General features: G+C 45.1%; 1 protein-coding gene across 3 annotated transcripts in view; it reads right to left on the bottom strand.

Moving 5' to 3' along the window:
- ryk (receptor like tyrosine kinase) overlaps positions 1–20,661 on the bottom strand; it is a 30,910-nt gene that overhangs the window by 1,364 nt on the left and 8,885 nt on the right. For 2 of the 3 annotated variants that reach the window (XM_037469876.2, XM_062563460.1), the window contains 14 exons: positions 18,883–19,004; positions 18,691–18,790; positions 17,492–17,623; positions 15,001–15,060; positions 14,396–14,534; positions 13,309–13,409; positions 11,144–11,227; positions 9,974–10,099; positions 5,529–5,615; positions 4,852–4,921; positions 4,163–4,295; positions 2,416–2,525; positions 2,171–2,330; positions 463–599 (listed from right to left, as the gene is read on the bottom strand). In XM_037469876.2, coding sequence (XP_037325773.2) covers positions 463–599; positions 2,171–2,330; positions 2,416–2,525; positions 4,163–4,295; positions 4,852–4,921; positions 5,529–5,615; positions 9,974–10,099; positions 11,144–11,227; positions 13,309–13,409; positions 14,396–14,534; positions 15,001–15,060; positions 17,492–17,623; positions 18,691–18,790; positions 18,883–19,004 — 1,561 coding nt within the window. The remainder of the gene's footprint in view (positions 1–462; positions 600–2,170; positions 2,331–2,415; positions 2,526–4,162; positions 4,296–4,851; positions 4,922–5,528; positions 5,616–9,973; positions 10,100–11,143; positions 11,228–13,308; positions 13,410–14,395; positions 14,535–15,000; positions 15,061–17,491; positions 17,624–18,690; positions 18,791–18,882; positions 19,005–20,661) is intronic. The other variant, XM_062563461.1, reaches the window with a different exon arrangement.

Consider the following 20,661-nt stretch of genomic DNA (forward strand, 5'->3'; position numbering starts at 1 on the left):
AGGAAATACAATGAATTACTGGTATTGTCTAAAATAAAAGTTCCAACACGCTTCATGTTTATCAGCGAAGGTATCTGCTGAACACGCACGCACACACATTATAACATGCTTCACTGCAGAGTTGCATCATCTGGGTTGATGATTATGTAAGATTAGCCAGAGTTCAACCATGTCAAAAAGTGATTGACTCCTTATTAGTGCATTTACTGAAAAGTAAAAACAAGTTTGTGATTTGAGACGGGCCAATCGGCACGCCTGTTGTGAGGAAATCTTAGAACATAATGTTGGACTTGTCAAAATGAATCAGTATGATCATTTTGTTTTTCTCTGATTCTTAATGAATTATTATTAATTTCTCGCTTTTATTCTGTGTTTTAATTCATTTCTTTCCTTTATTTTCTGAAATGTTTTTTTGTCTTTTTAAAATCAATCAGGAAAGCAGTGTCCTGCGAGTCTACGTACAGTTCATCTGGGCAGTTGATTGGTTGTGCTATCCGGTAGCCGTCCTTCAGGTAGGCCGACATCTCGAAGGGGTCGATGTCGACGTAGGGGGTCTGACCCAGAGTCATCAGCTCCCACAGCGACACTCCAAAGGCCCACTGCGGACAGAAGACCCACCAGCCTGAGACCTCGTACACACGGCTTCTAATGCATCATCATCATCATCATCATCACTCATATTCACAGTGGGGAAGGCATCCAACTACTAAACGGTTCCACGGGAACAATGCTAGGAAATGATGAACAGGCCTTTCATACGGAATCATTGCAGCAAGTGTTTGCGTTGAGAGGCTGAAGGTAAACAGTCGGTTCAAGGGCCCGTGTCAGGGGGGGCCCCGCCCTGCGTGTGTTGAGGCGAGCCGTCGGGCTGACCTCTGACCTCCCCGGAGGAAACAAGGAGAGGTGTTCCATTCTGTAAGGTCACCGCTCGATCGAACCAGCTCACAATTGTTAATAAATAACTAAGCGTGTTTTTGGTAATAAGATTTGTGGTTAACACAAACTTAAGAGATTTTAACCCTTTGTCCTTCAACATAACATACAGTAAATACTCCTCTGCTTGTTTAAAGCCTAACAATTCTTGCCAATTACTTTCACAGGTAAAACCATATTCATATTTCTGAAGATTAACTTGTTGGAAAAAACATCATAAACAAAGAAGCTTATTATTTTTTGAATTATCAAAAATCCAATGGAATAATCCACTGGTTCTTTTGGGGTAGGTATAGGCCTCGTTATCTGAATTAAATCCAACAGTGCTTGTGCTGTTGCGCTAGCGTGTGAGTGAGCGAGTGAGATGTTCCAGTTCAGTTACACTGCAACCCCCAAGGGGCTCACCCACAGTGTTCGTGTGTCCAAACCTCTACCGCGGGGACACCGAACCTTTAAAGGAAGTACAGGAAGTGATTTAGGACGTGGGCCGCAGTGATGTGCTGGATGTACAGTAATCTATCCTGTTTCCCACATTGGTGCCTGGGCCACTGCCAGCGTTCCCAACAAGGCCTAAACATGCTAATAAGTCACTTTCTCATCCCACCCAGCCTGGTATCAGACATCAGGGAGCACTGGCATGCGTGTCGCTCAGATGATGCTGCACAGCGCCAGCTACTTGTCTGGTGTAGAAGAAGTGAAGTGACGCTGTGTGACCATAAGAGGAAGGCAGAGCAGTGAGTGATCGTCTGTCTGCCGTCCGAGCCGTCTAAGGACCAGTCGGCCTTCCCGACTGTCTGCGCCGCACCCATTCTGTGTTCCTGAGACAGGAAGGAGGCCACTCAGCACCCCCTTCTCTACCCTAGATACCTTGACCAGGCAGCCAAGAATGGCTTGGACTAAAACTGGTGCCCATCTCCGTACTACGCACTTTTTGCTTTTGCAAATTTAAAATAATTCCCTTGAGGCAATAGATACATATCGCGTTATGGAGGAAAGGATGCACGTGAGGACACAGTGACTTCTGACGTCATTAAATCTATTGAGCTCATCCTTGGGTCCGGTGGAAGAGAATCTCTTCTGAGATATTGGCTTCAAGAGAATGGGTTGTACCGACAGATGAACAAAGCGATAACTGTCATCGCTGTGTAGGCATGAAAACCCCCCGGGGGCGACGCCTTGTTCCAGTGAAGACGGCGTCCTCAGAGGGTGTCTTCACTGCTTATCACGCAGTTCTTACCACGTCACTCGCACTGGAGAAGTCGTTGTTGAGCAAGCTTTCCAGGGCCATCCAGCGGACTGGTCTGTTCTCGTTGTCCCCCAGACAGTGGTAATCCATGGGGAATAGATCTCGGGCAAGGGCGTTGTCCGTTATCTTCACCTGCATGTTGTCGTCAATGCTGTTGGAGGAGGGAGAAGGGGAGGGAGGGGGGGGGTTACTACCGAAAAACATGTAAGCAGAACTGAAGGCTCAGGGACACTTACACGCAGTTCCTTGCGGCGAGGTCTTTGTGAATGACCTCCCTACGAGCCAGGTAGCTCATCCCGCAGGCAATCTGGATGGCCATGTAAACCAAGTCTTGCTGAGAGATCGCCTGAGAGGAAATATGAGAGAGAGAGATAGAGGGCAATTTTCAGTTGAGACAGGAGAAACACAGAAAAGGAAGGGAGATGTCCACGGGATCACGATGGCGTGAATTTGCTGGAGTCAAATTGTTCACTTCCTCCGAGTCCACTCCGGGGGAAAGATTTAGACTCTAAATAAAAGGCTAAGAAGGCACTGCCGAGGTACCCATGAGCAAGGCGATGAATGTTACTGTGTGCTGTGCAGTGATGCCAGTAACGCGTTACTCTAATCTGACTAAACGAGTTAGTATGTCCAAACCAGATTAAAGTTACTTGTCCAAGTCACTGTGCGTTACTATTTTGTCATATCAAGGTCCGTTGTACACTCTGTGCTGTTGGAGACAAAGTGCTATAAAGCCAGTGTTTCCCCTACCATTGTAACAGCGGGGCGGGTGTGTGTAAATGTCCGTATATGCGAACATGTGTACCAGCAGACAGACATCCGCCCCGCCGGCGGAGTGTGTCCGGCCACCGCGCCGCCAGCAACCCGTCAGCCGTCGCGTTAGCCGGTCGGATCGTCAGCAGCACAGCAAACCCCCCCATGTTGAGGCGGCGGCGAGTGTTGTCGGGAGCTGCTGAATGTAACTAATAAACTTGTAATCTAACTTCGTTACTTTTAAAATCAAGTAATCTGTAAAGTAACTAAGTTAAAATAGGGCAAAAGGCCAGTAGCTAGGAGACGGGGCTAAAGGGAATGCGTGGGCCTCATGAATGAGGAAGCAGTGGGGAAAATCCACGTCATCTGGCTTCAAAGAAGTCTCCTCCATGGGCACCGTTCTCTTCTTCCAACCGTGCTGCTGATGGCCGAGCCTCAGAACAGCTCATTCAGTGGGATACCACCAAAATTAATGAAACACCGGAAAGGTCTTGGCACTCAGTGGACGGAGTGAAGAACATGTCATATCAACAACCTCAAGCAGAGGCGTGCTGAGCGGTTACCCGCCCGGCGCTCGGTATCCTCCCCGCAGAGTAACTTTAACGGTTGGTTTGTAAGTGGAAACCAACGTTCACTCGCAGAATGAATGCCCCTCTGTAGTGTTGTGTTCCTTCAGGGCTTTCCTAGAGCTTTATCTCCCCTACACTGACGCACCTTTAATTTACAAGTCCTTTTTTATTGCAACACTGCAACTTAATGACTTCGTCTTTGTCTCCTACGTCTGCCAAAAGTAATTAATGAGAACGCAGATGCTGATGTGAACACAAGTGGCTGGCAAGCTTAGTCTTGTGATCGCAGGTTGTTTATACATCTGTATCTTGCAGGTGATTGATTGGTGGATTCTGGGGTTGGATATGTGCTGGAGCTTTGCCAAGCACATCAAAGACTCATGTTCAAAAAGCCTGATGGTCTTCACAAAATGCACAAAACTCTCTGCTTTGAGCACCGCATTCACCCAGATATCAACATCCATTTTAATAACAGCTTAGTAGATAGTGGTTGGTGTTTACTCGGAGTTGATTGTGCTCCTTCGGGGCGAGAATTTGATTGAGTATGACTTTTGTTCCAATTCACTTTCATCCATAAATAACCGCCTCAGTGCAACGCCACTCATGGCTTACAGTTGAGGCGTTAATGGTTTCATAAGTGTTTTTTTACATGGATGCTTACCTGTGGGTTGTTGGCCTCAGCAAGCTTGCATTGCCGCAGGAACAGCTTGAGATTCCCCCAAGCCATGAAAGGCAGCAGCACCATGGGCTTCTCTCCGTCCTCTGTGCACACGTGGCTTATGGGCAGCAGGTTCCTGCAAGCGGAGAGACGGAGACACTGAGGAACAGGAACTCCGTGCAACACAGCTGCACACACACCGTTAAAGTACATTTGTAGAAGATAGCGCAGGTCAAAAGGATTCTTGGGAGACGAACGTGCACGTTAGCTAGAGGTGCGTCAGCCAGACTGTTGCGGAAGAGGAAGTGTCAGCGAGGATCAGAGAGGAAGGAGTTGTGCTGTCATAACAACCTACGCAAAAGTGATAAATCCTAAAGGCTAAATTAGCTATGCTAACGCTACTCAAAAATCAATGCAGTCAGGGGGTGCTCATTTATTAAAAAGAAATGGCTGTATTATATATGTTGCAAGGGAGCCTTTTTGAGTGTTGCAAAGAACATGTTTCCAGCCTGCGTTACAGCATGTGCTCTGTGGGCTCTTTCATCAGCGCACACACACCAAACCATTGAGGAAAAACAGAACACAGGAAGCGATTCTTGACCCACTCACACAGCAGAAGGGTTACATTGATCATGAAGCGATCGTCTAGCACGCATGGGCTGTCTGTGTGATTGGTGTTTGCAGTCACCCACCTATGATGAAGTCCACGGAGCTTGCAGCTTTCAGTCAACATCATTGTCACCTGCACCTCGGATGCATTATCTGAAGCATTTTAAATAAGATTTTTAGAAAGCAAAGTCAGAAAAAGAACCTAAGCAGTATCAGTCATAGTCGAGTCATTTTGTGCTTGATTAGTAGAGGTTTCCTCAGCCAACATAGTCCTTCGCAGTTGGAAACTTGCCTGATGCCAAACACACTGATGTCCGTTTTTTAATCTACGTGTGCAGCTTTGATGCTTATGGGAGCACCATTGTTCTTTTTCCCCATAAAAAGCGCACAAGGAAGTAAAGAGATTAACAAAAGTGGAGTGGGGAGAGTGGCATGGGGAAATTGTTTGCCGGGTGGAATCCAACCCCTCCCTGAGTAAACACGGGAGAGTTCAGGGGTCAGCAGGCAGCTGGCAGAGGACCCGACATGCAAACCCTGCAACCCGTGTGCCAGTTCTCAAGGTGGCTAGGTTTCAGTCCTCTTCACAATATGTCTGGCATTTCGCCAGCCAATCTCTGTCCAACCAACACCCTTCTCAGAAAACGCCATAGTGAGATGCACATTAAATATGAGAGGTGGAGAAAAGCTTGACACTTTTAAAAAAATGTATTCGACAACTGTCCATTCAACCACGCATCACTGCCTGGATCAAAGCGCCTACCTTTCACTGTCTTCACAAAGACCTCCTTCTCCTTGCTGGGGTCCTTTTCGTCCAGCAGCACGCCGTGGAAGATGCGCCCAAACGTGCCTGAAAAAGAAAAAAACAACATTTTTATTGTTAGGAGAAAAGGGAGCAGGAAAGACGGGGCCAGAGACAGAAATGTCACCTCGCTCGCAGGTCGCTGTGATCTGAGGACAGGAGGAGGACATTTCTGCTAAAGATGCTCCGTTCCTGATCAAAGGGGGTTAGTGAGAGTTGCATAGCGTCTCTAGAGAGATTCACTGGGAGCTCAGAGGAGGCCAAGCTCGTTCGTCATCAGCTTTGTCTAAACCGTCACCCCGTTGCTCCAGGACTTTACTGAGGTAAAAGGCCATCTAACAACATAAACCATCAACATAAACTTAGAAGAAAAAAAAGAGAGAAAAAAAAAGAAATTGTAGCCCCGGGGTTTAACTCTGGCTTGTGTTTCGACAGGAGAAGAGTCAAAACACAACAACAGGGTTAGTGTGCAACCGTCTCCCTAAAGCCTGTCTGGACCTGCTGGCTCCAGAAGAACAGAACCCCAGTCGGAGGACAAGAGCTTCGTTTGTCTCGTATTCATCCGTGTTTTTAATACTCATTAGCGTTTATGACTTTGCTATGTAGGATCTGTGGCACACGTGGACGGCAAAATCGTTCCACAAAACTTCAAGTCAGATAGATTCACGGTGTTCACTTGCAGATGGGTTAGGGTTGGGGTTAGCTTACTGATAACATAGCTGCAGCTGTAACAAGATAGGTCTCAATAAAAACAGGACCTGTCAGAGAATGTGATTTAAACAATAATAACATTCATGAATCTAACATCTAAGACAGGCCGAAAAAGCTAAAAGTAAAATCCAAAGTAGAGCCTCCAGCTGCTTTGAGAAACTTTACAAAAGGCTAAATCACACGTTGAAGGCTCCAGGTACAATTGCCATGGAGCCACAACAGCTCTCTACTGCATGTCGGATCCCCACGTCCACACGAGTAAGCCATACAGATCCAGAGGTGCAGATCCCCTCAACGTGGGTGACGTGAGGGCGCGTTGACCACTGCGGTCAGACTGATGGTTGTCTGAGGGCGTTTCCACATCTGCAGTTGGGTTTGTTTGGTCCGGGGGGAAAACAGACACGTACGCTGATGCATTTGAGTTCCGGGCCGGTTTCCTGTTCGGTGACATTCTACAAACTCCCGTAAGAGACTTATCGGACAGTTTTGGCAACCGCCATCCTGCACCATCACGGCCCACCCCGGAAATCAATCTCTGGGGACAGACAGAGAATTACACTCACCGGCCACTTTATTAGGTACACCTGTCCAACTGCTCGTTAACACTTAATTTCTAAGCAGCCAATCACATGGCGGCAACTCAGTTTATTTAGGCATGTAGACATTGTCAAGACAATCTCCTGCAGTTCAAACCGAGCATCAGTATGGGGAAGAAAGGTGATTTGAGTGACTTTGAACGTGGCATGATTGTTGGTGCCAGAAGGGCTGGTCTGAGTATTTCAGAAACTGCTAATCTACTGGGATTTTCACGCACAACCATCTCTAGGGTTTACAGAGAACGGTCCGAAAAAGAAAAAACATCCAGTGAGCGGCAGTTCTGTGGGCGGAAATGCCTTGTTGATGCCAGAGGTCAGAGGAGAATGGCCAGACTGGTTCGAGCTGATAGAAGGGCAACAGTGACTCAAATAACCACCCGTTACAACCAAGGTGGGCATAAAAGCATCTCTGAACGCACAGTACGTCGAACTTTGAGGCAGATGGGCCACAGCAGCAGAAGACCACACCGGGTGCCACTCCTTTCAGCTAAGAACAGGAAACTGAGGCTACAATTTGCACAAGCTCATCGAAATTGGACAATAGAAGATTGGAAAAACGTTGCCTGGTCTGATGAGTCTCGATTTCTGCTGCGACATTCGGATGGTAGGGTCAGAATTTGGCGTCTACAACATGAAAGCATGGATCCATCCTGCCTTGTATCAACGGTTCAGGCTGGTGGTGGTGGTGTCATGGTGTGGGGAATATTTTCTTGGCACTCTTTGGGCCCCTTGGTACCAATTGAGCATCGTTGCAACGCCACAGCCTACCTGAGTATTGTTGCTGACCATGTCCATCCCTTTATGACCACAATGTACCCAACTTCTGATGGCTACTTTCAGCAGGATAATGCGCCATGTCATAAAGCTGGAATCATCTCAGACTGGTTTCTTGAACATGACAATGAGTTCGCTGTACTCAAATGGCCTCCACAATCACCAGATCTCAATCCAATAGAGCATCTTTGGGATGTGGTGGAACGGGAGATTCGCATCATGGATGTGCAGCCGACAAATCTGCGGCAACTGTGTGATGCCATCATGTCAATATGGACCAAACTCCCTGAGGAATGCTTCCAGCACCTTGTTGAATCTATGCCACGAAGAATTGAGGCAGTTCTGAAGGCAAAAGGGGGTCCAACCCGTTACTAGCATGGGGTACCTAATAAAGTGGCCGGTGAGTGTATGTAGCATATTTAAAGCTTGTGGTGAGTCATAGAATGTTTACAGAGACCTCACCAATGAATTACAAGCATAACAAATAGCATACCAGCAGGACATCAACAGTTACAAATTAAAGACTAATGAAAATAATTGCTTGAAAATAAAGAGGAGAAGCCGTTTTGACACGTGGCGTACAGCGTGTTATGGCCTCGACAGGTAGAGGCAGGACGAGTGAGGGGTGGCTGACGTACGGGTGATTCGAGGCCGCCGCTCTCTTCGTTGAACTGACAAAGCACCCAGTCGGATAGAAGCGACGCTCCTTTTACAGCTTCTGGCACTAACTCATAGAAATGGCTTTGCGGATCAATTATACAATTGCTTAGGATCACGCAGGGGTTGTCAATTGGATGCTTTCAGAAAAGTCTCCAATGACACCAGACAAAGTGGCCAGATGGAATGGTTGGCTGTAGATATCTCAGTCCTGATTGGCCAAGGCTCATCACATCATAGATGTTTTATGGGTGAAGATCACAGCACCTTTTCTTCTTGCCCCACTCCAATCTCCAAAACTCTTTGGGTCTACCAGATTCACGGGGATGACCCATTTTGTTTTCAAAACGGCCAATTTTGCCAAAAAGCAAGAGTCAAGTTTGCAGGTATGAATAGAAGAATAGAATAATGATTTGAAAAAAGCTCATACTAAAGCTCAAACTTTTTCTAGGCAGAAATAACCACCATAAACCATCAGAGGGCCTTGAAGTGGCAATACAAAAACAGAACACCCACACTTTTCACTTCCATTGTGTGCCAGTCCCCCCCCCGGGTAACTGTTGCATCGTGCACGTAGTCAGTGGCAAATCTCCAGAGCCGAGCACAGTCTTGTTGGGTTCCTTCTCTCCGTCTCATCCAGCGTGTCAAGTGATAAAAGATTCTCCTCCAACCAAAACTGAAGCCCAAACAGTGAAGTTTATCTTTCACACGAAGCCAAAGCAAAGCCGCTAGAAACGTGGCCTTCAAAAGCGCTCTGTCAATATGCGGTTTGCTTTGGCGAGGACAGACTTAGGTTTCAAGGCCAGAATTCTGACACGTCACACCAGGAATGCAAACACATGGCAAGGAAGAAAAGCTGCATTTCCGTTTTCTCATCAGACGCACAGACGCATTAATGAATACAAAGAAATGCATTAATTAACGTCCCCAAGACAAAATCAAAGGTAATGTTTGTACGGGAGTCTCTGAGCACGGGTCGCCACACAGGAGAGATGGCGCTCCTGCAATGTTGCATCGCTGGTCTTTTCCCCAACATGTCTCAGGTGTGCAAATAACAGGATGGCATTCGTTTAACTTAATTTCTAATGATATGCATGGAGGCTACTTATTAATGTATGTCTAACACACACACACACACACTTTTCACTGTTAGGCCAACATCTCAGGCTTCTACGAGAATTGTCTCTACAAGCCGTAAAGAATGCTGAGTTTAAAGGGATGGTTTGTGTGTAGTGCTTCATAAATCCCTCGCTATTGCTTTAATCGTTGCAGCCCGCTGGCGATTCCTCTCTTGTTATTGTGAACAAACATGAAACCTACTCTTTAAGGCTGGAAGACTTCTAATGAGGTCGGTCCTTCTGCTCAGAAAATTCAATTAAAGACTTATGTATTCAAGAAACATATTTTATTTTGTTTCTTTTAGTAACTCCTTTTTAATAATTCATAACTAAGGGAGCACCACTGGACCATAGTTTGTCTTGCTTTTGAAGAATTGTGAACCGTAACTCTGAGCAAAGGGAGGAAATATCAAAACTCTGCGTGACACAATCTGTAAGCAGCAGCAGAACATTCTTGAAATGATGTTCACATCTTTCTACAAAAGCAGAAGCATGGGCGGAACGGAGAACGACAAAAAAAGGGAAGAGGGAGGGATCAAGAGAGAAATACCTTCGTGCAAGACGTCCCGTAATGTGACTCTCTCCCTGGAGATGGCGATGTCTTTCACCTTAGCTTTGGCCTCCATTAGGGTGACGCTCCTCAGGTCGTTCTTCTCAATGCGGAGGGATGGGTAACCTGCGACGATGGTAGGACACACACACATGCCTACATGTAAACAAATCACCTAATACAAAGGGGATTGACAGGTCCTGTGACCCGGATCAGTGCAGGGAAAATCAAGCCGTGCTGGTGTCCCCTAGGATGACAGCTTTTGGATTTAGCAGGCACACGTTGCATCAGTTACAGAACTTTCATTAGAATTATATACCTCCCCAAGTACTCACCCTGTCATTAGCTGCTGGCTTGGTGAGGTGAAGTGATTTTTTTTCCAAGCAAAGTTTTTAGTGTGTCTGCTCCCACAGATTAAAACGCCCCCCCCCCTGTGGTTCCTGTGAGCTACATGCGATACGTGGACCTAGTGAACAGCGCGACGGACATTCATTCAGAAATAAATCAGTTCAAAGACAGAGATGCATTCGTTCAAAGTTACTTTGACTGAACGGTTAAATATCTGCTCTGATTGTATAGTCGTGAGTATTGCCACTGTACAGGTCAATGCTGCCCTCTAGAGGTCAAACGAAGAGTAACACGTATTCTCTACAGAGACTGGCGGAGAATACAAAAGGTTGAAATATGACAATTAAAAACCATATAGATATAAATAATGACAGGAGGAACACACATGGGGAACACACATTGGAAAAATACTCCCCATTCCAGAGGAATGCATAGACAGCTGAGGGGGTTAGTGTGACCACAGCCAGAGATGAGTGCTGCTTCCATACTATGTACTCTGTGATATAACAATTCAGATATTTCATGTGAAACAAGCTAAAAATACTGTTACAAATAAATTTGTCTATTCAAAGTTTATTTACAAAAAGTAAAAGGGCTCATTATGCATAATGAGACCTTTTACATTGCAAACATTGCATAATGTATGTTCACTGTTTATTATGATGGATTGCTAAAAAGCCTGAGAGACGTAGGTAGCTGGGTCTCCACAAGGATGAGAAGGAGAGTTTTGTGAGAGTGTAGTTATCAACGATAAGCTTGCACATGATGGTTGTGCGATGGTTCTGAGTGTGAACTCATCTCTGCGGCTCGACTAGAACTTACTTTTGGTTTCATGTGGGGGGGCGCCGGGGTTTTGGAAGGAGGTGGCAGCAAGCTGGAGTATGGGTGCAGAACCAGGGTGATTGTCTGATGACAACAGAGGGGGAGGAAGTGGAGGTTGGGAGAGTGAGAGAAGGAGGTGATTCAATGAATAGCTTTATGATGCAAACTGGCGTGTTTGTACATTGTTCACTCGTACACAAAGCAAAGCATCAAATCAAACAAGCCATGCGTGGATGGGGGGGGGTCAAAGAAAATGCACAGCAGGTGAGATGTGGGTTTGTATCCACAAGAGGGCAACAGAGGATCGCATAGTGACAATAAGGCACGACATATCTCACGTGAACAGTAGATATCAATGTGGCCACAAATGTGGTCAAGATTAAATTCACAGCTATTTATGAGGTCAAAGGTTAGACTACAGATGTATCCCTACTTCCATTGAATGAAGCGCTGCCTGTCTAGAGGAAAGCACCTGGAAGTCTCACTGACAAATACTTTGCAACAACATTAACATTTGGGAATAGCATTTCCTTCAATTATCTCACAGGAAAACTTTGTCAGGGAAAACATGTTGGAGTAAAGGATGGGTCGTAATAACTTTTGTGTTCCGTAGCAGTTGTGTGGCAATTTATTACACTTATTGTTGTACAGATCACCACTTGATCTGTAAGTGACTCTTAGAAGTTTTGGTAGGCAGACTACGTTCCCAGTGACACAGGCATTGTGTTGCTAGATATGGAGATTGGGCAGAGATTTTGAACCATTAATGAAACCTTTCCGTGAGTCAGTATTCGAAGAATTACCCACAAGTCATTGCAAAGTAACCCAAATATTTTATTTTGTCATTCAATCTTTAGTGACGTTAAGACGTTCAACTCAGAGAGTGAAATATATAAAATGAATGGCCTCAATTATAAATCATATTATTTGACATTGCCGACTTGCCATACGGCAGCAAAGTGCCATTCATATTTACACCATTTCAAGCCCTCACAGACTCTCACACTCAACCACTTACCAGGAGACGTCAGCTAAGTCCCTGAGGGGTCAGGCCTCGCGGTTTAGGGGGGGCGGTGGGATTTGCTGAGCTGTTGCCGCCACATTGTGGGCCAGTTGGCATTGTAGTATTGCGCAAACACTCATGGAGGTATTTATGTCCTTAATAGATGACATTTTTTCAGGCTAGCACAACTTTCATTTGTATCAAGTCACTTTAAAAATGACTTGTAGCCTGTTGCTGCGTCGCTTGCAGTGTGAATTTAAGAGGAAGACATGAGGTCCTCTCTAGAAAAAGAAGGTTAATATGTTTTCCCAGATGTATTCCTTACATGGAACCGAAAAAAAGACTTAATATCTGGTCATTGGGCTCCACAAAGGTAATTGGTTTACACTGTGCAGTAGCTGGAAGGTGTATTAGGGTCAGGCAAACACTGAAATATTTGTCAAAAAACCAGCCGTCACAACCACAGCGATCCCTTAATCGCTGCAACCTTGATTCTCATGTTAAGGCCCTATCACTTACACTAGGATCACAGTAAATAAACCACCATCCACATGGTAAGCAGAAAATTGATCAGTGCCATGTTTAAAATGCAAAGCATCCTGTTTTTTCCATTCACGAATACATTAGAGACTTTGCCATAATTATTGAGTAGATATTCTGCCACTTAACAGCACTATCAGAGAGCTCTGCTGGAGGAAATGTGCTATGCCTGAAATCCCAACACAGTTCTATGGTTGTCGAGTGTAATATTCAGACTTCACTTTAAACATGTTACTCTACGCGTTTCCCACAGCGGGCTAAATTTACATCCAACAGAAAGGACTGTTGAGCAGCCTGATGAGAAGCCCACAGAGCGTACACCAACACATGGCACACAATGTATCGGGTCACATGAGTCGCAGCACATCACTGCTGAACTCTGTTCCTTCATTAGAGTCTTATGACACTGGTTAAGTTAACTGGGTAGATTATCGCATTGGGAAAAGCATGCACATGCCAACGTGATGAGAGAGCGAATCCGCCTGAATGTACTTAAGTCGCCTAGCCGTCGTCTCTGAAGTGTTATTACTTCTACAAGAATGTTTTTAACTTGCAACGTGCAGCGTGTGGTGGCCTCGTTGCCCTTGTGGGAACAGCAATGTGAAGGAGTAAATTCTCTTACTGGTGACGGGGGCGGCGTTGTTCGGAGTGTCCGCCCTCAGGTACTGTGTGGTCTGGGTGGACGGCTGAGACAGGCCCTGCGAGCTGCCGCTGTCACTCACGCTGAATAAGGCAGAAGAAGAGCATGAAGTACTTATTCAGAGGCACTGGCAGTTGCTACATTAATTTCTAAATTAGTTCTGAGTAATGACAAGCTAGTTTTAAAGTGCATTCACTCGACGGGGTTACAGCGTGTGAATGCCTGTCCAATCAAAAGCAATTAACTCCTGCAGAGTATTACACTTGAAGTACACCGAATTACCCTCGTGATTGGAGTCATATTGTAGGATTACTGTCAAATGTAATTGAACACCTTCCCAGTTTACATATTTATTAAATTGCATTTCCACCCAAAGTCAGGTCAGACCATATTCTGACCATATTACATTTTACAGTAGTGAAAACTATTTATCACAACTATTCTCTTAAGAAAAACAACGGTGTGTGTTTTTATTTAGCAATGTGTAAATTTCCAATTCTGATAAAACATCTTTAAAGCAGATGCACCTGCTCTTTGACAGGACCCGTAACTTAACATTTGAGATGGTAAAACTAGCTAAATGTGAGCAGTTCTGCCAAAAATCCTTAATGGACTGCTTATCAGAAACTGGAGTTTTTAATCAGAGGCTCTTAAGTTGGCACACGTAGAGAATATTCTGGTATAAGACAAGGATCCCATCGAGGAATGTGATCACATTAAGCCACTTTGGCCCAAACAACATTAAAGCATCTAAATTTAGACAGACTTCCAAAGAATGCAAGAAAATGATCTTCATACAATTGTGAATGTACCACTGTCCTAAAGGGTTTACATCGATGTGTGTTGACCTGCGGAGCCATCTGGAGGGGGGATTTCAGGAAGTGAACAACGGGAACACACATGGAGATGGCCTATTTTAGCTGGGCTCCGAATGGCAGCATAACTTCTACAGGTGACCGGCACAACGTGGCTGGAAATCAGCTGTGCTGCTTTTCATCAGTGTTCCAGCGTCGTTGATATACATAACAAAAGACTGTCTGGAAGCGGGACAAACAAAACATCAACAAACCTGTCCTCCATCTCCACCCTCTTCATGCTGTGCAGGTGCAGGATGGCCAGGACGATGGCCACCAGGAAGATGACAATACAGCAGACACTCACACTTATGTAGAACACCTGGGTGGAGGTGGTGGGGGTTGTCACGCCATCTGATGAAAGCAAGCCGCACGTTACCCATCAGACACGGTATATGGGGAAATTGGGGAGGAGAGGGGTGGGGGCAAAGCAAAAAATACAAACGCATTTCAGCCAGAGCAAAAATATTGGTTACGGCGATGAGACAAAGACGCGAGGGAGGGCTCCACTTAACGGATAGACGTGGAAGAGGAGAGGCTGAGAGGTTTTCTCATCACCTCTCTAAAAGCCTTGCAGGGCCCCAGGTTCCTCCGGCCTACCCAAGCAGAAGGGAGACCAACCTCTAATGGCACTTTGTTACTGGGGTACAAAGGACCTGAATAAGTCCTACTGGAAGAGGCCAGCCAATCCAAGAGTGCAATTCAAGAATGAAATCTAAGAGGAAGGTTATGAGACGGTTGACTAATTTGCAGAGAGAGACTTCTGGGGGGGGGGGGGGGGGGGGGGGGGGGGGGGGGGGGGGGGGGGGGGAGTACTTACAGTCTGGCCGTGGGAGAGTGTTATTGTTGAGGGGAGTGGGACTCTTCTGGTCATCTATTCCTGTTCACAGAGGAGGAAGGAAGGATTCATCAACTCTAGTGACAATTGAATGGCAGAATCACTCACACACAACTATATACTTTCAAACTAAAAATGCCCTTGTAAGTGTCAGCATCTTCGGATACATCCAAATAAAGAGGCCATAGAGAACATTGTTCCATCACATCTCATGAACTCCAAATATAAGATCGGGCCAATGCCAGCATAAAAAAGCAACCGCTAAGTTTCTGTGGTGTTTTACAGGACTGTCTCAGAAAATTACAATATTGTGATAGAGTTCTTTATTTTCTGTAATGCAATTAAAAAAACAAAAATGTCATGCATTCTGGATTCATTACAAATCAACTGAAATATTGCAAACCTTTTATTCTTTTAATATTGCTGATTATGGCTTACAGCTTAAGAAAACTCAAATATCTCTAAATATTAGAATATCATGAAAAAGTAGTAGGGTATTCAACTAATCACTTGAATAGTCTAATTAACTCAAAACACCTGCAAGGGTTTCCTGAGCCTTGAAAAACACTCAGCTTGGTTCAGTAAACTAAATCACAAGTATGGGGAAGACTGCTGATCTAACTGCTGTCCAGAGGACCATCATTGACACCCTCCATCAGGAGGGTAAGACACAAAAAGAAATTTCTCAAAGAGCAAGCTGTTCACAGAGTGCAGTTTCAAAGCACATCCACAAAAAGTCTGTTGGAAGAGGGAAATGTGGCAGGAAACGCTGCACAACCAAGAGAGATGAGCGCAGCCTTAACAGCATTGTGAAGAAGAGTCGCTTCCAGAATTTGGGGGAGCTTCAAAGACAGTGGACTGAAGCTGGAGTCCAGGTATCAAAAGCCACTGTTCACAGACGTGTCCGGGAAATGGGCTTCAATAGCCGTATTCCCATGGTCAAGCCACTTCTGAACTCAAGACAACGGAAGAAGCGTCTGACTTGGGCTATGGAAAAGAAGCACCGGACAGTTGCAGAGTGGTCCAAAGTCCTCTTTTCAGACGAAACCAAGTGTTGTATTTCATTTGGAAGTCAAGGCGCCAGTCTGGAGAAAGGCTGGAGAGGAGCAAAATCCAAGTTGCTTGAAATCCAGTGTGAAGTTCCCAGTCAGTGATGGTTTGGGGAGCCATGTCAGCTGCTGGTGTTGGTCCACTGTGTTTCATCAAGTCCAGAGTAAATGCAGCTGTGTACCAAGAGATTTTAGAGCACTACATGCTTCCGTCTGCTGAAAAGCTCTATGGAGATGAGGATTTCATTTTCCAGCATGATCTGGCACCTACGCACAGTGCCAGAACCACCAGTAACTGGTGTACTGACCATGGCATTACTGTCCTCGATTGGCCTGCCAATTCCCCTGACCTGAACCCCATAGAGAATTTGTGGGGTATTGTGAAGAAGAAGCTGAAAGACACCAGACCCAACAATGCAAATGAGCTATCCATAAAACCTCAGCAATGCCACAGGCTGATTGCCTCCATGCCACGCCGCATTGATGCAGTAATCCGTGCAAAAGAATTCCCAACCAAGTACTCAGTGCATTAATGGACATTTTCAAATGATTTTGTTTTGCTGTTATAAATCTTTTTTTTTACTTTGTCTGAGGAAATATTCTAATATTTAGAGATAGGATATTTGAGTTTTCTTAAGCTGTAAGCCATAATCAGCAATATTAAAATAATAAAAGGCTTGCAATATTTTAGTTGATTTGTAATGAATCCAGAATGCATGACATTTCTATTTTTGTAATTGCATTACAGAAAATAAAGAACTTTATCACAATATTCTAATTTTCTGAGACAGTCCTGTAAATCCAGAAGCCTTAAAGGGAAATAAAATTCACAAAAAGGCTAAATGGCTGTCTTAGAAGGTGTGATGACTGGAGCATTCCCTTTTTTCTACTGCTTTAGTCACGAAAAGTTAGTCCCAAATCTGTAGATCCTGTCATTAGAGCAGCCTGCAGCGTGCTCAGTCCTCAAACAGATAAAAGCAGGACAGAGACGCGTGTCTTCAGATAGTTCCCAGTTGACAGGAAAAGGACAACCTCACAAGCATGAATCAAACCTGAAATAGCTTTATTTGATATTAAGCTCCAGAGTTCCTAAAAACAACTTCTGGGTTCCTGCAGTCAAAAATGACAGTCGGTCAGTGAGCTCAGAGACGGCACGTCCCTGCTGGTCCTCTGCTGCAACACGTAGACGCAGTCCAAGAGGACGACGGGCACCTCTGAGCTCCTCGGGAACACAAAGGATCTCTTATGGCTGCGAAGATCATTCGTGCTCAAAATAAGACGGCGGATACATTTGCTTCCGAGGGGAAGATGGCAAGAAGCCTCTTGGCCATGTGTAATCATCTTAAGATTTCAAAATAGCACACAGCCGAACACAGGACACAAAAACAGGCATATGGCTGCACCACCTTATGAGCTGGACTCACTTTTATAGCACATTTTCCTCCTCTTGAAGTCCAGCACTGTGTAGTTGTTGGCATAGATGGTCAGATTGAGCTGCACCGTTAACACAGCCTCTCCATCCACCTTGCCGGAACAGAGGAGATCCACTCTGAAGACTGTAGAGAAAGAAAGAAAGACACACACACACAAACACACACAGATATATTAAATATCCATGTCTCTAGGCTTTGGATGACTTGTTTATGTTTAGTTGGACAATAGTTTGTAACTGTAACAATGTAGTTTCCCCTGTTTACACATCTTCAGACATTTAGAAATTAATTATTAGAGTGTAAGCAGTTGCCAGGCAACATACAGCCAAGCTTTTAGCCAAGAAATAAGTTGTGTTAAAACCAAAACAGGCGCTGCTCTGTTAGTACGGAGTTTAGGCTGCTGTGGATCAGTAGAATTGTTTCAAATGAAGCAGCCTGTGAAGAGCAGAAGGAGAAGAAGTTAAAACTTTTTGAGAACTTTGTTGTTTCAAGCTATTTCTTGACTTAAGCACCATAGGCCTTGCTTCCTGGTTCATTATCGAAAGGCATTGTGCTCTTTATATTTGTTGACCCAGCGTTGTAGCCGCATGGCATCACACAAACGAGCCCTTCACACTTTTGTACGACCCTCGACTAATGGCCACAGCGGCCATATTCAGGCACATGACCTCCAACCGAATGAAGTGTTTTTCACTATCACTAAGAAAATATAACAGACTAATGACCGGGTTTAGAGATACTAGATGGCCGCAGTTTGTTAGACTTGAAGTTTTTTTCCTTCCTGTGTTGATGTTAGTGAAACAGATGCTCGACTGAGGGCCAAGTGGTGAAGGAAACTCCACTGGGCCTGCTCAAGGTAATTTTATACTCAGAAGACAACCTTTTTGGGTTCATGCCCACCCCCAACCGCCCTGTAGCTGTATCCAGCCCCCCTTTAACATCTATGAAGCGCAGACCTCTGTTGGACATGCTGGCAAAGTCAGCCCTTTCCTTATTTCAATGGGGCTAACATACTTATTTCAGTGGGGCTCTACTTCAATTTCCAAATTGTATTGGACCAAACTGATCAAATGCTGGTTTGAACCAAAAAAACAAAACAAAGAAGTACCTTAGTGGATAATTTTTTAGGGCAGCTCCCTAAAATACCAAAGTAATTTTAATGAGAACAAAAAGGTTAGTATTTGACAAACCTGAGGGAACACGGGGCACCTCCCCCTGTGTGGAGATGTTGCTCCATGGCTGGTTCATGGCAGCGGGGTTCTCCATGAGGAAGCTGAGCCGGTAGTCCACCTGGACACGGAAGGAACCAAAGGCGTCAACACAGAAATGGGGCGCCTTGCGTGTATTGGAGTGGTGGATCGACAAGTGATCCTGAGACATACCTTGGTCTTGGAATGCCAGGAGAAGTGGAGGCTGTTGGTCTCGCTGGGCACCGGCAGGGTAAAGGAGAGAGCATAGTGGTTCACCACGTCGTCTCGCACATAGTAGAGCTCTGCGTCTAGGCCTGGGGAGGGCACAGGGCGTAACATCGGATCTTATGAGAAATATCTTGGGAAATCCACAAGAAGGAGAAAGAACAGCACACTGGGCATTGAAGACAACACAAAGGTAGATTTAAACACAGCCTGAGGAGAATGGTCAAATATCCCCCCCCCACTGCCAGCCTGGATTAGGGGGGGGTCCCCCACAATAAAGGAGGTGGACTAACCACATCTGTTTGTACTCGAGACCTCTAAGTGGAACATTTCCAAGCGACAACATCCAAATACGACTGCAATTTTGGATGCAGGAAACCCGATTATGCAGGGGAAGGGTTAAGAGGAAGGGGATGAGTCAGACAACATGCAGTATGTTCAACCATTCACACAACAGTTAAGTCGAGCCAAAGTGAGGCTTTCGCTTTCCCCGCTGCATCAAAAAGTCCTGCATGTCTAATGTCTTGTGTTGTAATGGTGACACCCCTCCCGACCCTGGCTTGGGGCAGAGCTATGAGTCCTTAAAAGCGTCCGTCTGTCAGGCTGTGAGTATCTAGTTTAAAGAGAGGGGAAGAATGTGGCCAGGATACCCTCGGGCTGCCTCAGAGCTCCGGCTCAAAGACCTTTCTCACATTGGCTCAATTAAAAACATTCTCGGGCGTTTACCAACTCGGGGGAGGGGGGGGGGGGGGGGGGGCGAGTGTTACATAAACTAGTGTCAGACTAATGGTGCACGGTATACATAAAAAAACAATTCAATTTTAGTACCAATACTTCCTTGGAATAGCACACGAGCAGCGCGCACTCACTGCACACATTGACTGACAGGAGGCGGGGCCCTGATCTGAAGGGAGACATGGCCTCATGTGCACCAGCTCTTCCCGACCATCCTCGGCTTGTTGGAAAAATGGTGAAATCTGGAAGTACTTTGGCTACTTTACATAGCCTTGTATAATGAATGCTATGATGGCACCATGTCGTTTTCATTAACATCTTGCTGAAGGCTAATATTAATGCTATTTGTTAAGTGTTCAAAAAGCTGGCGAAGAGCCAGCTGGTAAAAAATAATGTATTACTATGATAGATAAATATACCAGTATTTGAATCGTGTTTGTGGTATTGTATTGAATTCTGGTATCAGGTATCATGGTATTTATAGCAGGTATTGTATCAGAGTCAGAATCCTGTCCAGCTCTTTCCATTCACTAACTGAACTTTATTTATTTTTTTAAAGGATTTCTATGATTTGCCAAAGTTATTAGCATTTAACTTTATCTTGTGCAAAACAGTAAATCTGAATAGTAAAGTTGTTATATTATACCAAAACAATAAGCTGAAAAATGCCATCCATCGATGTAGACCTGAAGTTTACTTCAGTCAGGTGATAACAAGAAAAAATGAAAAAAATATTAATCCATGCATCCAATCCAATGACTCTGTAGATGCTTTCAAATAAGCAACTGGACAATTGAAATTAGAAAAGGCCACGAAACTTTTTTTTTTGTCCATATAAATATACATATGCAGGCACTAGAGGGCACAGATGTGTGCACACGACCCCACGGTCGAGTCCTGGGATAATTGCCTTCCTCATGCCAGCTCCGTGGGCCTCCCTCGTCTCAACATGTGGCCACCCTGCTTTGATACCAATTTAACTCTGCAACCAGGCATGAGAGGCCCAAAGAG

The sequence above is a fragment of the Pungitius pungitius genome, chromosome 7 (genome assembly GCF_949316345.1).
Source record: "Pungitius pungitius chromosome 7, fPunPun2.1, whole genome shotgun sequence".
NCBI classification, from domain to species: Eukaryota; Metazoa; Chordata; class Actinopteri; order Perciformes; family Gasterosteidae; genus Pungitius; species Pungitius pungitius.